This window comes from Phascolarctos cinereus, unplaced genomic scaffold (assembly GCF_003287225.1).
Source record: "Phascolarctos cinereus isolate Bilbo 61053 unplaced genomic scaffold, phaCin_HiC Scaffold_5;HRSCAF=322, whole genome shotgun sequence".
NCBI classification, from domain to species: Eukaryota; Metazoa; Chordata; class Mammalia; order Diprotodontia; family Phascolarctidae; genus Phascolarctos; species Phascolarctos cinereus.
In genome coordinates, this window is record NW_027555958.1 from 243111423 (window position 1) to 243130416 (window position 18994).

The following is an 18994-nucleotide window of genomic DNA, read 5'->3' on the forward strand; positions in this document are numbered from 1 at the left end:
TGTGTACAAAGTCCTCTTGGTTCTGCTCACTTCACTCAGCATCAGACCATATAGGTCTTTCCAGGTTTTTCATCTGACTCTTTGTGAACCCATTTGGAATTTTCTTAGCAAAGACACTGAAGTGGTTTGCCATTTCCGTCTCCAGCTCATTTTACAGATGAGGAAACTGAGGCAAACAGGGTGAAGTGACTTGCCCAGAGTCACACAGTAAGTGTCTGAGGCTGGATTTTAATCTGAATTTAGGAAGATAAGCCTTCTTGACTTCAGGTCCAGCATTCTATCCACTGCACCACCTAGCTGTCCAGCCCATAACATTAGGTACTTAATAAATGTTGTTTCCTTCCTTTTTCCTTTTTTTTTTTAAAACTAACTTATTTTGAATTATCAACAATCACTTCCATAAGCTTCCGAGTGTTTCCTTCCTTTTAAGGAGTGGAGGAGTTAACAATTTGTGTCAGTGAGAAAGTATCCCCACCAATGAAATCAGGGAGACCTGAAATACTGAAATAAAAGAAATACAATATTCTCTTGCTTTGACCAATGCCACAGTAGGTAGAGCATTGGACTTGGAGTCAATGTTCCAATCCTGCCACATACTAGCTAGATGAGCATGGGTAGTCTCTCTGCCTCAGTTTCCTCATCTGTAAAATGAGAGGTTTGGACCTGATGGCCTCCAAGATTTCTTCCAGCTCTAAATTCATGATCCTACAAGTCCAAGCTGCATTTGGGCAGCTTCTAGGTTTGGTTTGTAGTTTATATATATATATATATATGTATAGTAGTTTTCACTACTCTATAGAGCAGTGATGACAAATTCGTATAGAAACAGGACCACCAAACCATACGTAAGGATACCAGCAGGCCACATTGATCTAGAAAACCACATATTAATATTGTCCATGTTTTATTGTATTTTTATTTATTTCCTTAAATATTGACCAATTCCGTGTTAATCTGGTTCAGGCCACACTCAGGGCCCACATGTTTGACACCTCTGATACAGAGTATAGACTGTAAGAATTTTTTTTTGACTCCTTCTGAGTTCAAATCTAGTCTCAGGCACTTATTAGCTATGTGATACTGGGCAAAGCACTTAACCTTTATCTGCCTGTCTCCCCACCTGTAAAGCAGGGATAATAGCAACTATCTCCTAGAGTTCTAAGTATTGAGTAAGATATGTAGTGTTTTGCAAACCTTTAAGGGCTATATAAATACTAGTGGCTATTATCATTATCATTATTATTATTTTGAATTACTGTCTTTGGTTATAGCCCCTGAGAAAAACCCAGTGCCACAATTTCTAAAGAAGCAAGATTGTTGGTGACTGAAAGGGCAACGGAGAGATATTTGAAGGGTGTAAATAGGCTGTGGAATATGAACAGTAAATGCCTCGAGTGTAAGAAGGGGGTAAAGGGTAGTGGTGGCGTAAGAAGGATCATCTAGGAAATGTCTGATCAGAAAAGGAGGTGTCATGTATTGAGTGAGAGGTAACAGATGGATCATTCACTTACTGCACTGCTGGCAGGCTACTTTACCAGAGGAGCTCAGATACGACCTGCTGAAGCTCTAGCAGTGGCTCTGAGTGACACATGAGAATATTGAATATAGGTGTGCATGGCAGCAGGAGGAAGGATTGGAGAAACAGGCCCCCAGAGGTGGTGGATAAACTTTTCTGAAAACTCCAATGTTGTTTTTTTTTTCCATGAAAGGAGCTGCTCTACAGTGAAATGAGCAGAACCAGGAGAACATTGTACACAGTAACAGGCACATTGTAGGATGACTGATTTTGATAGCCTTAGCTCTTCTCAGCAATACAAAGATCTTAGACAACTCCAAAAGACTCATGATGAAAAATGCTATCTACATCAAGAGAAAGAACTCTGGAGTCTGAATGTAGATGGAAACATACTATTTGCTTTCCTTTCCTTTTGTTATTTTGTTTTGTTCTTTCTTGTGGTTCCTCCCATTAGTTCTAATTCTTTTTTAAAACATCATGACTAATGTGAATGTTTAATATGAATGTATATGTAGAACCTATATCAAATTGCATGCTGTCGTGGGGAGATGAGAGAAGAGGGAGGGGGAGAAAATTTAAAACTCAAAATCTTATGGAAGTGAATGTTGAAAACAAAAAATAAATTAATTAACTATAAAAGAAAAAAAAAGGAGCTGCTCTGCCCACAGGCTCCTCTTCAACTAGACTGACCATAGGCCTGACCATTTTACTCTTTGGTTAGTATGAAGACATATTGTATGAATTAACAACTGCAAGGAAATTTTATCCAGAATTAAATCTGTATTAAGAGAAATTAGGTTGGGAGTGGGATGGTGAAAAAGGGAAGACTATGCCAGGTCCATCTGTAATTTCCAAACCCAAACTTATATAGTAGGTATTCTCTCCCCCTTAAGGCTTCACAGCATTAGGATGGTCCTTGCAGGAGATACCTACGTGCTCCTGAATGCTTTTTTTGGTGAGGCGATTGGGGTTAAGTGACTTGCCCACAGTCACACAGCTAGTTAGTGTTATGTGTCTGAGGTTGGATTTGAACTCAGGTCCTCCCTCTTCAAGGCCTATACTGTTATCCACTGCACTACCTAGCTGCCCCTCCTGAATGCTCTTTTGTTCAGCTAACATGTATGAGAAGTAACAAATGTTTCCAAGCCCAGGCTGACTGAAATAGAGCTAGGACAAAGAACAGTCTTATATACATTTTACCATGGGGAGATAAGGGGTGACAATGTTATATTTTGCATTTGGGGAAAAAACAAACAAATCTATACTGAGGGATGTCTACTCTCTTTTGTTAAGGTTTCTCGTTGACTGTTACATTAGTGGTAGTTTTTTTCTTTCCTTTTCTCTCTGGCTGCTATTTGAAAAGGGTGATTTTATCCTAGATTTTTTGCTTCTTCTCTCCCTATGCCTTGGAGGGGGAACTCTGAGAGACAGTCTCAACTGCTCCATGATCACACAACTGACCTAGAATCTCTTTTTTCCCCCCAGAGTTCTCTTGCTTTTTCTGCCCAGCCAGGATCTTTGATGTACCCCATCAAAAAAGATTCAGCAGGACCTTGGGAAAAGGTATCTTTATGGCCCCATCTTAAAGGGAGTCACTGTAGGGTGCAGGCTCCATTTCAGTCCCCAGTATTCTCTGAGTATGGATGTCTTCTTATCTCCTTCTGGGTGTCATCTCTGCTTGACTACTGTGTGTGATTTGTCAATCAAACAAGTATTTATTAAAAAATGATGTGGGGGCAGCTAGATGGCACAATGGATAGAGCTTCAGCCTTGGAGTAAGGAGAACCTGAGTTCAAATCCAGCCTCAGACACAGCACTTACTAGCTGTGTGACCCTAGGCAAGTCCCTGATTACCTCACCAAAAAGCAAAAAAATAAAATAAAATAAAAATGATGTGCCAGGGACTGAACTAAGAACTGGGGATACAAAGAAAGTAAAGAACAGACCCTGCCTGCAAGGGGCTTACATTCTATTGGAGACCACATACCAATAACTGTGCAAACAAGATACATACAATGTAGATGAAGGAAATCTAAAAGGGGAAGACATTATTTAGTTACTCCCATATTCAGTAAAGTCCAGAGGCTCCCTATCACCTCCAGGATAAAATACAAAGCACTCTGTTTGGTATTCAAGCCCTTCTTAACCTATACCTCCCCTACCTTTCTGGTCTTCTAATACCTTACTCCCTGCCAAGCACTCTTTGCTCTGGTGACCCTGGCCTCCTGGCTATTCCAGGAATGATACACTCCTTCTCTCCTACCCCAGGAGTTTTCTCTAGCTGTGGGGGAGGGCACCCCCCCAACCTAAGGAATGCTCTCCTTTCTCAACTCTGCCTACTGACTTCTCTGGCTTCCTTGAAATCCCAACTAAAATCCAAATCCAAATCTTTTACAAGAAGCCCTTCCCAATCCTTCTTCAGTCCAGGGTTAATTATTTCCAATTCATGCTGTGCACACACACACACGCACACACGCACACACACACACACACACACACACACACACACACACAATTAGGTGGCATAGTAGATAGAGTGCTGGGCCTGGAGTCAGAAAGAGCCTTCTGCATTAAGTTCAAATCTGGCCTCAGATAGCTGTGTGACCCTGAATAAGTCATTTTTTTTAATACTTTTTTTTTCTTCTTTGGGCTAGGCAATGGGGTTAAGTGACTTGCCAGGGTCACACATGGATTAAGTCATGGGGTTCTGACTTCTGCCTTGTCTTTTGCCCAGCAACAGCAGATACCCCAGTAACAAGGGTGGGGTGAGCCTTTCTTCCAAGTAACAGCTAACTAAGCATTAGCCACTAAGTAATAGCCTTACAGTTTCACACATATAATGATTAGATCTTGTGATAATTCCTAGAATTGTTTTTATTGCCAAAAGACCTATTCTTACAGTAGCTTTTCTTGCTAAAAGACCCTTTCCCTCCCAACCATGTGTAAGACTCACATCCAGCGATGCCCCCCATCAGGAAACTGTGCAAGAACTTGAATGATCTGCACCATCAGCTCCTGACAAACTGCCCAGAAATCATGTATGCATCTTTTAGTTTTGTATGCTGCTGGTCCCTTAAGGAACAACCCTGTTGTGTGTAACAAATCTTGCTCTGACAGAGCCGAACTTGCTCTCTGAAATTCTTTTCTAGCAACCCTAATCCAACCATTCTACCACCCCTCTTCATCATTTCCATGGTTTGCCTCAGTTTCCTCATCTGAAAAATGGGCTGGAGAAGGAAATGGCAACCACTAGAGTGTCTTTGCCAAGAAAACCCCATAAAGGTCACAAAGAGTCAGACACTAATGAACAACAGCAAATAACCTTTTGCTCTTCCTCTCTCTCTATACACACATATACCTATATATGTGTACATGTATGCATGTGATACGTGTACATATGTGGATGTGTATGCAATAGAGTGTATTATATTCGTGCACATATGTGGGTGTGTATATGTATGGACACATTTATAACGGCTCATACATATACACACATTTGAATTTGAAAAAAAGAGCAGAAGGCTATTTATAAAGCACCTATCCCTCTAAGAAGCTTCCAATTAGATTTTTTTTCTTTTGAAGAGACGGCAGGTGACCCGGGTAACTTTTCCTTGGAGAGTGCATGCCTGCGTCATCTAAAGGAAACTAACCACAGAAGGCCATCAAAGGATGCCCTTAAAATTCCCTGGGAGCTTTCAATCAGGCATTGGCGAAGACATCCAAGGCCCTCCTGCTCCTGACGTCATCGACAGGGTCCTTAGCGAAGCCCGGAAGAGGCGCCGCGCCGCGCATGCTCTTTCCTTTCTATCCTGGGCTCCGTGTAGAGCAGCGTCCGTAGCAGCCGCCGAGGTGAGCCGGGAACGGGGCCCTCTTTCCATCCGCACCGCATCGGGCCCATCCCGCAGCCGAGACCCCTGGCCGCACGTGGCCTTGGGCCGGCGGGCTTTACTAGCCCCGCGAATGCCCTTATTTTTAGGTAGCAAGAAAACATGCCCTGAAGGAGGGAGGGAGGCGCGGGCCAGGCCGGTCCCAGGCCGCCGTGCACATTGGGGCCCCCCCAGGCCCTAAGGGGGATGGGAGGCACGCTACCCGTCTCTTATTTCTCTGGGGAAGGGTCCTTGCACCAGGTCCCGGTCCCAGATTCCTCCCCTCCTGCCTTGGAGTGGGGCCTGGCACGGGGCAGGAGGCTGCGGAAGCCGAGGCTCTTCGGTCTGGGGGTGGCGGTTTGGGGGTTAGGTTAAAGAACTATCACAGAAACATAGATTGAGACCAGAAAGCACCACAAAAGTCATTTATTCTGTGTCATTCATTTTACACGTGAGGAAACCGAAGTCTAGAGAGGTTGAGACGTGTCTAAGGTCACCTGTGTAGGCATACCTGGATTTTGAACCCGAATCCCTGGACTTCAAGGTGTACTTTCTCAGTCATTCTTAATTGCATAGTTGGATGTGTTTTTTATTAAAATACTTTGCCAATCTCTGAACATATAGAGATTTCTTGATTCCCAACGATCGTGCTGTTTACATTAAAGTTTACAAAATAATGCTTTTGGGGGCATCTCGTCTTCCCTTGATGGCATTTGGAAGTAAAAGAAGAATTTTAAGATTATCTGCTCCAGTTCCGCTACTTTATACATCGTGAAACTAAGACCCTGAAAGCTTGGAAGTCTCCGTGAGGTGACAGCCAGGATTTGCAACCAAATATTCTGGCACCAGAGGGAGGGCTAATATAGTGTTTGTGTTAATTTGATTGCATTACTCTTGGTTTTTTTATCTTCTATTTGAGATTAGACAGGTCATATCGAGAACGACACAGAAGCGGGGGTAAATGGAAATAAATTTGTTGTTTCTCCATAGTGGCATTTCTGCCTTGCATTTTTCTTTTTGCTTGTCATTTTCACTCGCTTTTGCCTGGTACAAATGGAGGGTTTGAGTCTATTCCCATCAGGCAGAGAGTCTGTCTGTTTCCAGCACTTTATTCTGTAAATAATTTAGTTGTCAATTGTGTACAAAAATTTTTTATTGGCTAAGGGTTCGACAACTAGCAACTCTGCAGATGTATTTTCAAATTTAGAGTTTGATTTGAAAACAGTCTTAGGCTGCCTGGGTGGCAGAATTGTTTAGAGATGATTGTTGTAGTGTTGTCCAATAATTGACTGCATTCCTTAAACTCACTCTTTATTATTACTTTTGTTTTTCAGATGTTGATGCCCAAGAAGAACCGAATTGCCATCTATGAACTCCTCTTTAAGGAGGGAGTAATGGTAGCCAAGAAGGATGTCCACATGCCAAAGCACCCTGAGCTGGCAGACAAGAATGTGCCCAATCTCCATGTCATGAAGGCCATGCAGGTACTGAGGGAAAGTGGTAGGGAGTGGTGGGATTTAAAATTTTTGTCCAGAGAAAATTCTTGGTAAATTTTGGGACTCTTTGAGGTAATCCCAGAAACTTAATCTGTCCCTACTGCCCATTGAAGGGTGATGATAATAAGTTATAGCTAACATTTATATAATGCTTACTCTGTGCCAAATGCTTTATATTTACTGTCTTAATTGATCCTCACAAAAACCTTGGGAGTTAGGTGCTATTATTAACCTCATTTTACAAATGAGGAAACTGAGGCAAACAAGTTAAGTGACTTAACTACCCCGGGTGACACAGCTGGTGTTAGTGTTCCTGAGTTCCTTGCTGATTGCAGGCCTGGTGCTTGTATCCACTTCACCATCTAGCTGCCCAGTTAATAAAGCTTAGTGGGACAGAGAAGGACTCATAAAAATTTCCTTCTCTGTACTCACACAGCAGTCAGCTTGGCACAAGCCCTCATCCCCTTACACCTGGGCTGTTGCTATAGCCTTTTGGTTGGTCTCCTGCCTCATATACCTCCCCAGCTCAAAAGTATCCTCTGGTGAGCCACAAATCATTTTCCTAAAACAGGTCTGATTTTGTCACCTCCCCCCCCCCTCAGTGAACTACATTGGGCCCCTGTTACTTCTTTGGTCAAGATGAAATACTTTGGGCATTTTAAGCTCTTAATCTGACCTTTTGCTGCCTTTCACTCTTCAGATATTCTTATGATCCAGGAACACTGACCTATTTGTGATGACACCCGGGGCCACTCTATCTCCCACACCATGCCTTTTCACTGGCTATCCCCCATTCCTGGAATGTTGTCCCTCCTCACCTCTGCCTCCTGACTTCAACTGAGCTCAGTTACCACCTTCTGCACCACCCCAGTACCTACCTTCATTTACATTGTTTTTATCTTGTACATGCATGCTTGTGTCTCTACCCAGTTGTCATGTGAATTCCTTGAGAGCAGGGACCAAGTGTTTGCCTTTCTTGATTTCATTGGTTAACATAGTGCCTGGTTTATAGAAAATACTTAGTGCTGGCTCAAAATACCTGTTCTAATTCTGGCTTGACCACTAACTAGTTGTGTTACTTTAAGTCACGTAAGTGCTTCAGTTTTCTCTTTTGTGAAACAAAGGTAATATCTAAGCTGGCCTTATAGCATTGAGCATCAAATTTGACTGATTTGAATGAACTTGAAATTGTAAGGCTTAAAACTAATATGTTCCCGTTGATTTATATTCTTACAGTCTTCATTTTTCTCCTTTGTAACCATTTCTAATTTCAAGGAACTTGAGTTTTTTCCTCTAGTGGTCCTTAGAAACCTTCAAGTCAATTTGAGTATACAATATTGGCTGTTAAGTGGTTCGCAGGTTCATTCCCATTTTGACTGAGAACCATTATCTTTGTCTAGGAGTCAAGCTTGGGATAATGGGGTAAGTTCTGCTTGGCTTTGGAATCCCACCTCTGCACTTAGTCCTGTGCAATCAGATATTGAATCTTTGAGTTTCCTTTGTAAGATGGGGAGAAAAATCAGCACTCCTGTCTCTTGGGGTTGTTTTAAGGGGGATTTTTTTTTTTTAAGGCAGTTGAGGTTAAGTGACTTGCCCAGGATCACACAGCTAGTGTCAGGTGTTTGGTCTGAGGCTGGATTTGAACTCAGGTCCTCCTGACTTCAGAGCCAGTGGTCTATCCACTAACTGCCCCCAAGGGGAATGTTTTTTGTTCTCCCCCACCCCCTAAAAAACCTCAAGGAGGTAATTAAAGAAGTTTTACAATTTCTTCTTCGGCAGACCATTTGATTATGAGAACCCAAGTTGTAAGACTGGCTATTTTCTTCTTTCAGTCTCTAAAGTCCCGTGGCTATGTTAAGGAGCAGTTTGCATGGAGGCATTTCTACTGGTACCTCACCAATGAGGGCATTCAGTACCTCCGGGATTACCTTCACCTGCCCCCTGAGATTGTGCCTGCCACACTCCGCAGAAGTCGTCCCGAGACAGGAAGGCCAAGGCCCAAAGGTATTGTGCTTTAAAATTGTTTGATTTTACCACCATGGGCTTCTTTTAAGCTCATACATATCAAGGCAGAAAACTCATTGGGACCAGATATTTGTTGATAGTAGAATGCTATTTGCCTTGGGAGTAAACTATATTTTATTGTTGAGGAGAAACAATGAAGTACACAAAATAGAGGTGTAGTCATAAGCTTTTAAAGGCTATTTTTAAAAACTGACTCATGGCATTAACTTTGCTCAAGTCCTTTCAACTTTTGCTTTATTCTGCTTATGTTCCAGTGTGGGGGTTAGTAAGGGAACTTCGCTATCTTGGACTTTTAAGGATTTATATGCTCGTTCGTTTTTGGGACTGCCTGTAAAAAGAGGGATTATTTATCAGACTATCTTCCAAAGCACAAGTGTAGGTTTTCCCCCCAAATAAAGACAGACAAATTCACCTGTCTTTTGCTCCAAAATTTCCTCAGCCCTTCCCTCCATCTTGGGGTTATTCAGCAAACAACTCCCACCATCCACTTCTCTCAGTGTATTTTTATGGTCAGCTTAATTTGAAATGCTGAACTGGCTATTTCCGAGGGTTTTGCTTATGATTTTTGAAAGTATTAACTATTTCTATATGAGGGAATGTGCTGTGAGTCAGAAGGATTAAAGAATCTTGTTCTTTTTATTTCTTCCAAAAGCCCAGAAAAATGGTAATCACCTACATAATACTTCATTTACCTTTTAACAGTCTCTACCACTACTGCTCTTATTGTATACCAAACCGGATAACTGGGTCTTTTTTCCCCCCTAGTTTGTAAAGCCCCTGTAAACTCGTCTGTTTTTGTTTTTGTTTTGTTCAGAATGATGTTGGGCTTTTAAAAATTCTCCTGAAACCAGTAACAACTCATTTTGTACTGTATGAAATTTCAGGTTTGAAGTGGTAGGACAGAGTGAGAAGGTTTTTTTGTTTTTTTGGCTAGGCAGTGGGGTTAAATGGCTTGCCCAGGGTAACACAGCTTGTAAGTGTTATGTGTCTGAGGCTGGATTTGAACTCAGGTCCTCCTGAATCCAGGGCCAGTGCTCTATCCACTGCCCCAGCTAGCTGCTCCAAGAATTCTTAACAGAAATTTCCTCTGATTCCTATGTGAGTTGCCCTCAGATTGCTGGGACACTTTTGAAAGTATACAATGAGCTCATCACATTCTAGGGGTTCTAGAATTTTTTTCAGTATCCCTTTAGCTTCTGGTATTATAAATCTGTATCTGCACATACCTCAGCTTGTTTGGACTGATGTGCCCTAATGAATTAAATATAGGGGAAACCAACCTAACTGAAAGAGTTGTAGAAGCCTCCTAGGCTTTCTGAAACTCCGTTTTTGAAGTGTTGATAGAATAATTTGAGAGGCTTTGAATTGGTGGTTTTTTCCTGTTTGTACAAAAAAATCTCCAATTTTAGAAATGGACTGTTTCAAAGGTTCATTAAGTCATTTGGAATATATATTCTGCTAGTTTTATTTTAAGCATACAATGTTTCAGCTACAATTTGGAGATTAAAATAGCCTTTCGTAAGTGATTTTGGGGATCTAGATATTTTGAGTTTTTGTTCCAAGATAGTTTGGGGTTCCGGCAGCACAGCTTCCCTCTCTGCAGACACTCCAAAGTCAACAGTGTCTACATTCAAAATTCCAGTTACCTGGGTTTCATGGTATTGATGCTGTTCTTAATTTGTATAGGTCTGGAGGGTGAGCGACCTGCCCGGCTTACTCGAGGTGAAGCTGACAGAGACACATACAGACGAAGTGCTGCTCCCCGTAAGTGCTTCTCAGGAGATTTATCAGTTTAATTGACCAAAAGTTTATTAAGCACCTTCTGTGTTTGGCAAAAGAAAATCCTCCCCTTGGGAAGTTTGTATTCTGCTAAGTGTTGAAGGGAACACATACAACACGTCTGCTAGTAAGTACATGCAAAATATGTGGGGAGGGCTGGGGAGAGTGGAGCACTACCAGCTAAGGATCAGGGCTTCAGGCAGGAGGTATGTCTTTGAGCTGAGCCTTGAAGGGAGTTAGGGATTTCAACCTAAAGGAAGAGAGAGCACATTCCAGGCATGGGGAGCATCTAGTGGACCACTGTGGCTGGAACGTGGCGTGTGAGAGGGATAATAATCCGAAATATAGAGAGTGGTCAGACTGTGGATGGCTCCAAATGCCCAGTAGAGCAGTTTGTATTTAGTGCTGGGGCATTTGGAAGTCAGTGGAGCTTTTTGTGCCTGGGAATGACATGGTCTGATCTGTACTTTAGAAATTTGTCGACACGGGGGGGGGGGGGGGGGGGGGGGGTATTTATCAGGGACTGGAGGATACCAGTTAGGAGGGCCTGATGGAGAGGCTCAGGTGTGGCAGGTAATAAAGCCTTGAAAGAGGGTGATGGATGGCCCTCTGTATGGAAAGAAGCTGACCATTGAGAGTTTGTCAGGCAGAATTGATAAGTAAGCTTTATTATTTATTTGGGTATGGGGAATGTCCTCAGGGATGGCTTCTGGTTTGTGAGCCTGGGTAGTTGAAAGAAGGGTGGGTTTAGGCACAGGATTGGGGAAAGGCATGATGAGTTTGAGATGTGGATTCAGTCAAATGGCCACACCCAAGGACCTAGAAGGCCACAGGTTTCCCACCCTTGGTTTAGGAGAAAGGCATGTTGAGTTTGAAGTGTTTGGGAACTGGAGGGTAGTAGGAGATACAGGTCAAGGAAATGAAAGTTGGATATGTAAGTCAGCCTGCATAAAACTGAAACCTTGGGAGCTAGTAAGATCACTAAGAGAATGAATGTAAAGGAGCATGTGTACTGGTCAGGTAGGAAAGAGGAGAACCAAGGTGCTAAGTCACAAAACTCAGGAAGGACCAGCTCTACAGAGGGCAACAAGAATGAGGACTGGGAATTGAATTTAAGAGAAATATAAAGGTCATTTTTAAGAGTGGTGGAGTTGGGATTAATGAGTAAGAAATAGGGGGATGGAGGAAACAAGTGTGCTCAGCCCTTTTTAGGAGTTTAGTTGCAAAGGGGGAAAGACCCGGAATAATAGTTTGAAGAGGGGAGGCAAGGTCAAATGAATGGTTTTGTTGTTTTTAAAGGATGGGAATGAACCTGGGGGTGTTTGGCCAGAAAGGAGCCTGTAGATAAGGAGATTTTGCAAGAAAAGGAGGGGACAGGCTAGAAGATAAATGAACTTCCACAGCACATGGAATTAACAGCAAATTTTAGCCTTGGCTAGGGAGAAAACCTGCTTCTTCCTTGCTGAGACTACAGCAAAGGTGATGGTGTGCTTCTTCCTTGCTGAGACTACAGCAAAGGTGATGGTGATAATTACTTTTTATCTATATAATTGTCTGCTATGTGCCAGTGACGGTACTAAGTGCTTCCCAAATATTATCTCGTTTGATCCTCACAATAACCATGGAGGGTAGATGATAGCTATTATTCCCATTTTACAGTTGAGGAGACTGAGGCACACATGAAGTAACTTTCCAAGATAACACAGCTAGAAGATGTCTGGGTCCAGGCTTGAACTTGGGTCTTTCTGACTTGGCCCTGCATGCTATCCCCTGTCTACCAGCTGCCTAGGAGAGAATGCAGGATGAGGTGTGGAGTCCAAAGGAAGAGATCAGGAGGGCCTCTTCTTTTGAGAGGATGGAGGGAGGTGGTATGAAATCTGAGGAGGTTTGGGAGATTGTGGAGATTTATGGTTAAACAGGGAAGAAGTGAATTGCCCTGTGGCTGTGAGGGGCCATTTGAGATACAAAATTAGTAGTGAGCTCAGGTGGCCTGCCCTGAGGAGGTGGTGTGTCTGTCCTGTGAGCACCTTGTAAATACGTTGGGGGCAGGTGATCCTGGGTTGAAGGTTTGCAAGATGGATGTTAGACTTGTTCTTTGTGTTTTCTGTAGGACAGCATTTTAGACTTGTGACTCATCTGCTTGAGCTTGTCTAAGAACTTTTGTCTTCTTACTCTCCCCAGGCTGGGATCTAGGATGTTCAGCAACTCCTCAGTCACTGGGGCTGGTCTTTTTGACCCTGCATTGAGCTTTAAGGGTTCCTCAGATATTAAGTGCCTATTAATTTTAAAGTCACTGTCGTGCAGTGGAGATGTAAAAAGAAAAGATGAAAAACACTTATACCCCAAAAAAAAGGAAAGAAAGAAAAGAAACATTTTTAAAGAAAGCAAATCTTAATAGGGAGGACAACATACATACACGAACAGTATGGTTTATATGGGCCAAGTTGTTTTGTCATGTGCAAAGAATGATTTTTACTAAATACAATAAAACTTCATTCTTAGCTCACAGTGGTACAAAAACAGGCAGCAGGCTGAATTTAACTTTTTGCCAGCTGTGTTAAATCATAACAAGTAGCTGCTATGCTAGAAGGGCCGCCTCGGCAAACCACAAACTTGAGGGAGAAAGGGATTTCATTGAAGAGGTAGAGTATGTTCCAGGTCTTTGGAAATGCACAGAGGTAGAAGAAAACCAGCCACAGACACCTACTAGCTGTGTGACCTTGGACAAGTCACTTAACCCTGTTTGCCTCAGTTTCCTCATTGAGCAGGAGAAGGAAATGGCAAACCCCTCCAGTATCTTTGCCAAGAAAACCCCAAATGGGGTCATGAAAAGTCAGACACAGTTGAAACCTGTAAACAAGAAAAAAAGTTGGTAAGCTTGGTCAGATTGCAAGGTGGTTGTAGAGTTAACTACTGGGTAGCTTCTCCTGTCTTCTCTCAGGGAGAGTCAGTGCATCATAGTAGCAGGTTTAGGTCTCAGCAGTCTGGTGCTATTAAGAATTTTTTATGAAAACTCATACAAGGTGGGTCCTTTGGAGATTGAAGCTAGGGAGGCCTAACTGACACATTTGTTAAATTAGAGACAAAATCTCAGGATTCACTGATTAGTGGTAGAAGTTTTAGGGATATTAGGGACCTTTGAACCACTTTATTGGTTAATTAGCATTTCAAAGGGCAATGTGGGAAGCAAGGACTTGCTGAAGGAATGAAAAGTTGTTCAGTGGGTCTATAGTTGACATAACCAATGACCCTTCCAGTTGCTCCTAACTTAATGTGTCTCAGACTTCTTATTTTTTCCCATTAATTTTTAAAAATCAGGTAAGGTTAGCCTTATTAAATTCTTTTATCTGATCTTTTTTCTATCATTCCATCTTCCACTGTGCTGTATAACCCCTTCAACCTGTCCTTAAAACTCACCTTGACTTCACCTGCCTCCCTAAGGCTATCATGCCTGCACCAGCTACACTCTTCCCTTCCCAGTTTTAAACTCCTGGTAAACCAGTTCAGCTCTATACTATTCACTACTTAAAATCCCTGCCTCCTTGTCTTGTTGCCTGTCACTCTTTGCAAAACACTAGCCCTGGATTACTCCAACCATTGACCTCTTTTGCCTCCTATTCAGGTAGGGAGTTGGAGAAAAAGAACTGTCCACTACAAATGTACATTATCTAATCCTAACTGGGCCCTGGGGACACTAAGGCAATTATTCCACTCCCTAATCCTTTACCCTTCTCTCCACAACAGCTGGTCCAAACTTCTCTTCTCCTCAGGCCTCCTATGATACCCCCTTCTCTCATCCTTTCTGTTGAGGCCTAGCCTCATGCATAATTGAAAAAGTGAGGCAGAGCCCCTTCCCCTCTCCTTCTCATTGCTCAGACATCTTCCCCTACCATCTCTTCACTCCTGTCTCACATAAAATGTGGTCCTCCTCCTAGCCTAGATAGATGTACATCCTTTGGTCCATCCTTTGCCAACTTCTCTAGCAAATTGCCCTTACTGTTATCCATGTTGAGTTTTTTTAATCTTCATTCTTTCCTTATTTATTGATTCCTTTCTTACTGTCTACAGATGTGTCCATATGTCTCCCATCCTTAAAAAACTCATTTGTTTTGACCATCCCCACTTGCTATCTCCTGTATTTCCCCTACTGGCTTTTTCATGTTTCTCATTCTTGACGATGTCTCTGAAATTTTTGACCCTGTTGGTGCTTTTTCCTCCTGGATAGTCTCCTTTCTAGGTGTTTGTGGCACTGCTCTTTCTTGGATTTTCATCCAGGTCATGACCTCTAGCCTTTGTTGTTTCCCTTCTCTGAATCCTTTTCTCTTTTTTTTCCCTTTATTCTCTAATTTGGTCATCTTATCAGTTTTCACCTCTATGCACATGATTCCCAAATCTAGATATGCAACCTTAATCTCTTGAGCTTCCATCCTGAATTACCAGCAGCTTTTTGAATATCTGGTACTGGGATGTCCTATAGCAGAGGTGGGGAACCTGTGGCCTTCTGGGTCCTTGGGTGCAGCCTTCTGACTGAGTCCAAGTTTTATGGAACAGATCCTTTTATTAAGGAGATTTGTTCTGTGAAGTTTAGGATTCATATGGCTTCCCCACTCCTGTCTTGTAGGCATTTCAGATTTAAGATATCCAAAAGTAAACTCATTAGCTCCCTTTCCCTTTTCTGAACTTTTCCATTACTTTTGACGGTACCACAGTTCTCCCAGTATGCTTCACTCTGCTTTAACTCCCCTCACATACAATCTGTTGCTAAATCTTATAGTTTCTATTTCAACAACCTCTCTTCTGTCCCCTTCTCTTACACTTCCACAGCCACATTCTTCAGACCCTAATCTCTCCTTTTCCTGGATTGTTTGCAATAGCTTTCTTCTAATCAGTCTCCTTGCCACATCCCCACTCTAATACATCTTTCATTCAGCTGACTTTTTAAAAGTGACCATTACACACACCCTCAGTAAACTCCAGTGGCTCCCTAATACCTCTGGGATCAAGTGAAATCTTCTGTTTGGCATTTATTCTTTTCACAACTGGGCCCCTTCCATCTTCTAGGCTTTATACACTTTATTCCTGTTAACACTATATGATCTAGCCACCCTTGCCTCTTTGATGGCCCTCACATAGATCTCCCTTCTCTCTGTCTTTGCACTGGTTGTCCCTGAGCTTGGAATGTTCTCCTTCATTACCTCTTTCCCTAACTTCTTCCAAAGCTCAGCTCAGACCCTGCCTTCTGCATGAGCTCTTCCCCTGTACTCCTAGCTGCTTCCCCTTGACATTCCTTCCTTCTGCTCTGTATAGTTCTTGCGTATACCTAATTTTGTGTGCATGTGAGCACACATGTACCCCTTCCATAATGACAGTGGGAGCTCCTTAAGGGCAGGGACTGTTGTTGCCTCTTTGTATAGCCAGAGTACGGTGCCCAGGACCTGGTGCATAGTAAGTGCTTAATAAATGGGGGTGGGATACTAAATTCAAATGCTGTTTTTTCTTCACCCTCCATTTCCTTCTTTGGTCTTTGTCTGAAACTTAGACCAGATGATCATTCTAACTTACTGCTTCTTTTTCTAGCTGGTGCTGACAAGAAGGCCGAGGCTGGGGCTGGGTCAGCAACAGAATTCCAATTTGTGAGTAATTTCATTTTGGACTGTAATGTATAGGTAACTATTCTCCTGAACTTGGGTAGGTTTTAGAAACTGTACTACATGAGTTTGCATTGTCTTTATGCCTTTGCTGGAGAGCAGGTAGAACTCCACAGTTTTTACCTTTACACAGGCAAACAACCCTGGGGCTTGTGGGAGTGCCATCCATGCTCATTGTCTCTAATGCAGCAAGAGTTGGTTGGAAGTACTTCTTCATAGACTATGTGGACATTCTCTGAGAACTCTGAGAATTACTTTAAGGGAAAAGCAAATTTAAATGATAATGATGAGGTGTTCTGCAAAGCCCACTGGAGGAATTTTTGGAAGAAGAGTAGAGAGGTGAAGTTATGTATGTGAATGTAACTCTACTCTTTTCTCTTACAGAGAGGTGGATTTGGTCGTGGACGTGGTCAACCTCCTCAATAAAAACTGTAGAGATATGTTTCATATTGAATAAAATTTGGGAAAAAAATTATTGGTCTTGTGTGCCTGTTTCATTGACATTTGTAGTGTCTCTGCCTTTGGTCCTTCCCAGAAAAGACTGATTTGTATATCAGTATTTAAACTGAAAGGCCCTAATCCTTTTTATCTGCAATGTCATCTAAGCTGGGGGTGGGGGTGGGAGGTTAGGGAAAGAGATATAAAGTCTTGACTTCCATGCCCTCTCTTTCAAGATGAGAAGTTATTTCTGTGAGAACTACTTTGAAATAGCATCTCTCTCTCTCTCTCAACCGGAATGCCTTTAATTGCTTCTCTTCCAGTTGCTTTGAAATGGGAGCTGTCTGTTCTGCTTGGTTGAAAATGTTCCTGAGGTCTCTGGATTCTCCTCCCAATAAAGTCTGCTTGTCATTGGCCAGAATGAACATAGTTCCTTAGTGGAGAGAGTAGGTATTTTCACCAGTGAAAAGTTTAACTTTGAAAGTCAGTGATATGATGTGAAAGGAATTTTTTAACTGACCTTGGGATAAAAGCCCTGAGAAGCTGAAGAAATACTCTTAGCTTTTTGAGGTCAAGTAAATCAACTATTTACAGACTAACCTAGGCCAGCTGTTAATTGGTATTTTCTGAGTCACTGAATGCTGATTTGGAAAGGATTGGTTGCTCTTGCAAATACATCAAGTTCATTTAGCTATCCCTTGGCTGGAAGTGGGCTTTTTGCTAGTAGGACAATAATGGATCTTAACCCATTTACGACATTCTTAGAAGCAGAGATTTGAGAGAGGGGCAGGTGTACAAGAAAATGGCTGTAGCAATTGGCTGCTGTTTGTAAAGATGCCTAAATGGAAAGAGTTGGAATAGCTCCTTGGAACTGTTAAGGAATATTTGGAAATGTACGCCATTAGTTTTCTTTATTATGTTTTCATCTTAAGTACAGTCATAACTAGTTTCAGTGTAGTGGATGTTTTCTAGAGAGTCTCCATAGAATTTGTTGGTCTTTGGAAAAAAAATGCCATCTCAGCAAGGGTTCTATAGAGCACAGGTCCTTTATCTGGAGTCTGTGAACTTGTTTATTTTTTAAATATTTGGATAACTCAGTATCAGTGGTTTCCTTTGTAATTCTATGTGCATTTAAAAACATTCTGAGAAGCCCATAGGCTTCACTAGGCATCCAAGAGGGGCCCGTGACAAAAGATTAAGAAACTTTGCTGTAGAAGGTTTTGAGGGGAAGGCAGGTATGAAGTATAAGACTTAAGAAAGAACATGGGAGAGGTAGTAAATTGTGGGTTTTCCATGCCATCATTTTGCTTTCACTGTAAATGAGCTTCAAGATTAAGTTGGAGATTGAGAAATGTTTTGTTTCACAAGTTGAAATAAAAGGTTGAGAGTGTGATTACAATCTAGAAATTGAGGAACTGAAAACAAAGCTCTATCTTATTTTCCTTTTCAAGAACTTGCTTTTCTTGATTTAGGCTGTCACAGTTGTATTTTAACCTGACAGTGTTTTGTATATCCAATAGCAAAGAGACCTTTTGAGTTACTGTGAGAATTTGAGATCAAGTACTGGAGGGAGATCTGAATACAGGAGTAGAAGAGGAGTCCTGGCAACTTTTGGACGAGTAATACCTACCTCAGATTTTCAGGTGAGTTCTATGAAATCTTGTTTGAAGGCATTCCAGGAGCTGTCATAAATTGTAAACTCTGCTTGGACAGGGTAGCCCACAAGTCTGGTTAAATTATTGTTGAATGAATTATAAAGGTTTTCAGAACCCTTCCCAGTAAATGGCTTTTTTTTTTAGAGCATGGCCAGAAGAAGTTGGTTATTAGCATGTTTCCAAGAGTTGTTGAAAAACTTTTTATCTTGTCCATGCAATCTGAGTGGAAACCAGTAGATGTCAGGCTACTGCAAGGCAAAACCCTCTTGCTGGCTTGCATTCATCAACAACTAATTTGGAACCTTCACTGCCAGTAGGGGAAGCTTTCTTTGGCAGAAAGGGCTAGTGTTTGGGGAAACTTTCAGTGCCCCGTTGGCTGCCTTTGCCTAGCCTGGCTTTTTATCCAATTTTCCAGCTGGCTTGAATGATGTCAAGTGGTTTGCCCGTGTTCACACGCTGAGACGATTGTTTAACCTGGATTAGACTCTTGAGATGTTGCTGGCTCCCTGTCTTCCCTTTTCCTTCTCACCAAAACAGAATGTGAATGGATTTGTACTTTCTAGCCCACATG

The 18994-nt window shown here is 42.1% G+C and overlaps 1 protein-coding gene across 1 annotated transcript; it reads left to right on the forward strand.

Moving 5' to 3' along the window:
• The first annotated feature begins 5257 nt into the window (after positions 1–5257).
• On the forward strand, positions 5258–16805 carry RPS10 (ribosomal protein S10). The gene is made up of 6 exons (XM_020999590.2): positions 5258–5365; positions 6717–6866; positions 8711–8882; positions 10590–10667; positions 16260–16315; positions 16715–16805. The coding sequence occupies exons 2-6, from the start codon at positions 6717–6719 to the stop codon at positions 16754–16756; spliced, it is 498 nt and encodes a 165-aa protein (XP_020855249.1). The 5' UTR covers positions 5258–5365; the 3' UTR covers positions 16757–16805.
• The last annotated feature ends 2189 nt before the right edge of the window (positions 16806–18994 follow it).

Excerpts from the sequence above, each read along its gene's own strand:
- RPS10 (XM_020999590.2), top strand. The coding sequence starts at position 6,717 with ATGTTGATGCCCAAGAAGAACCGAATTGCCATCTATGAACTCCTCTTT. Across the intron at positions 6,867-8,710 it reads ATGTCATGAAGGCCATGCAG|TCTCTAAAGTCCCGTGGCTA; the intron begins GTACTGAGGGAA and ends TTCTTCTTTCAG. Across the intron at positions 16,316-16,714 it reads CAGCAACAGAATTCCAATTT|AGAGGTGGATTTGGTCGTGG; the intron begins GTGAGTAATTTC and ends TTTCTCTTACAG.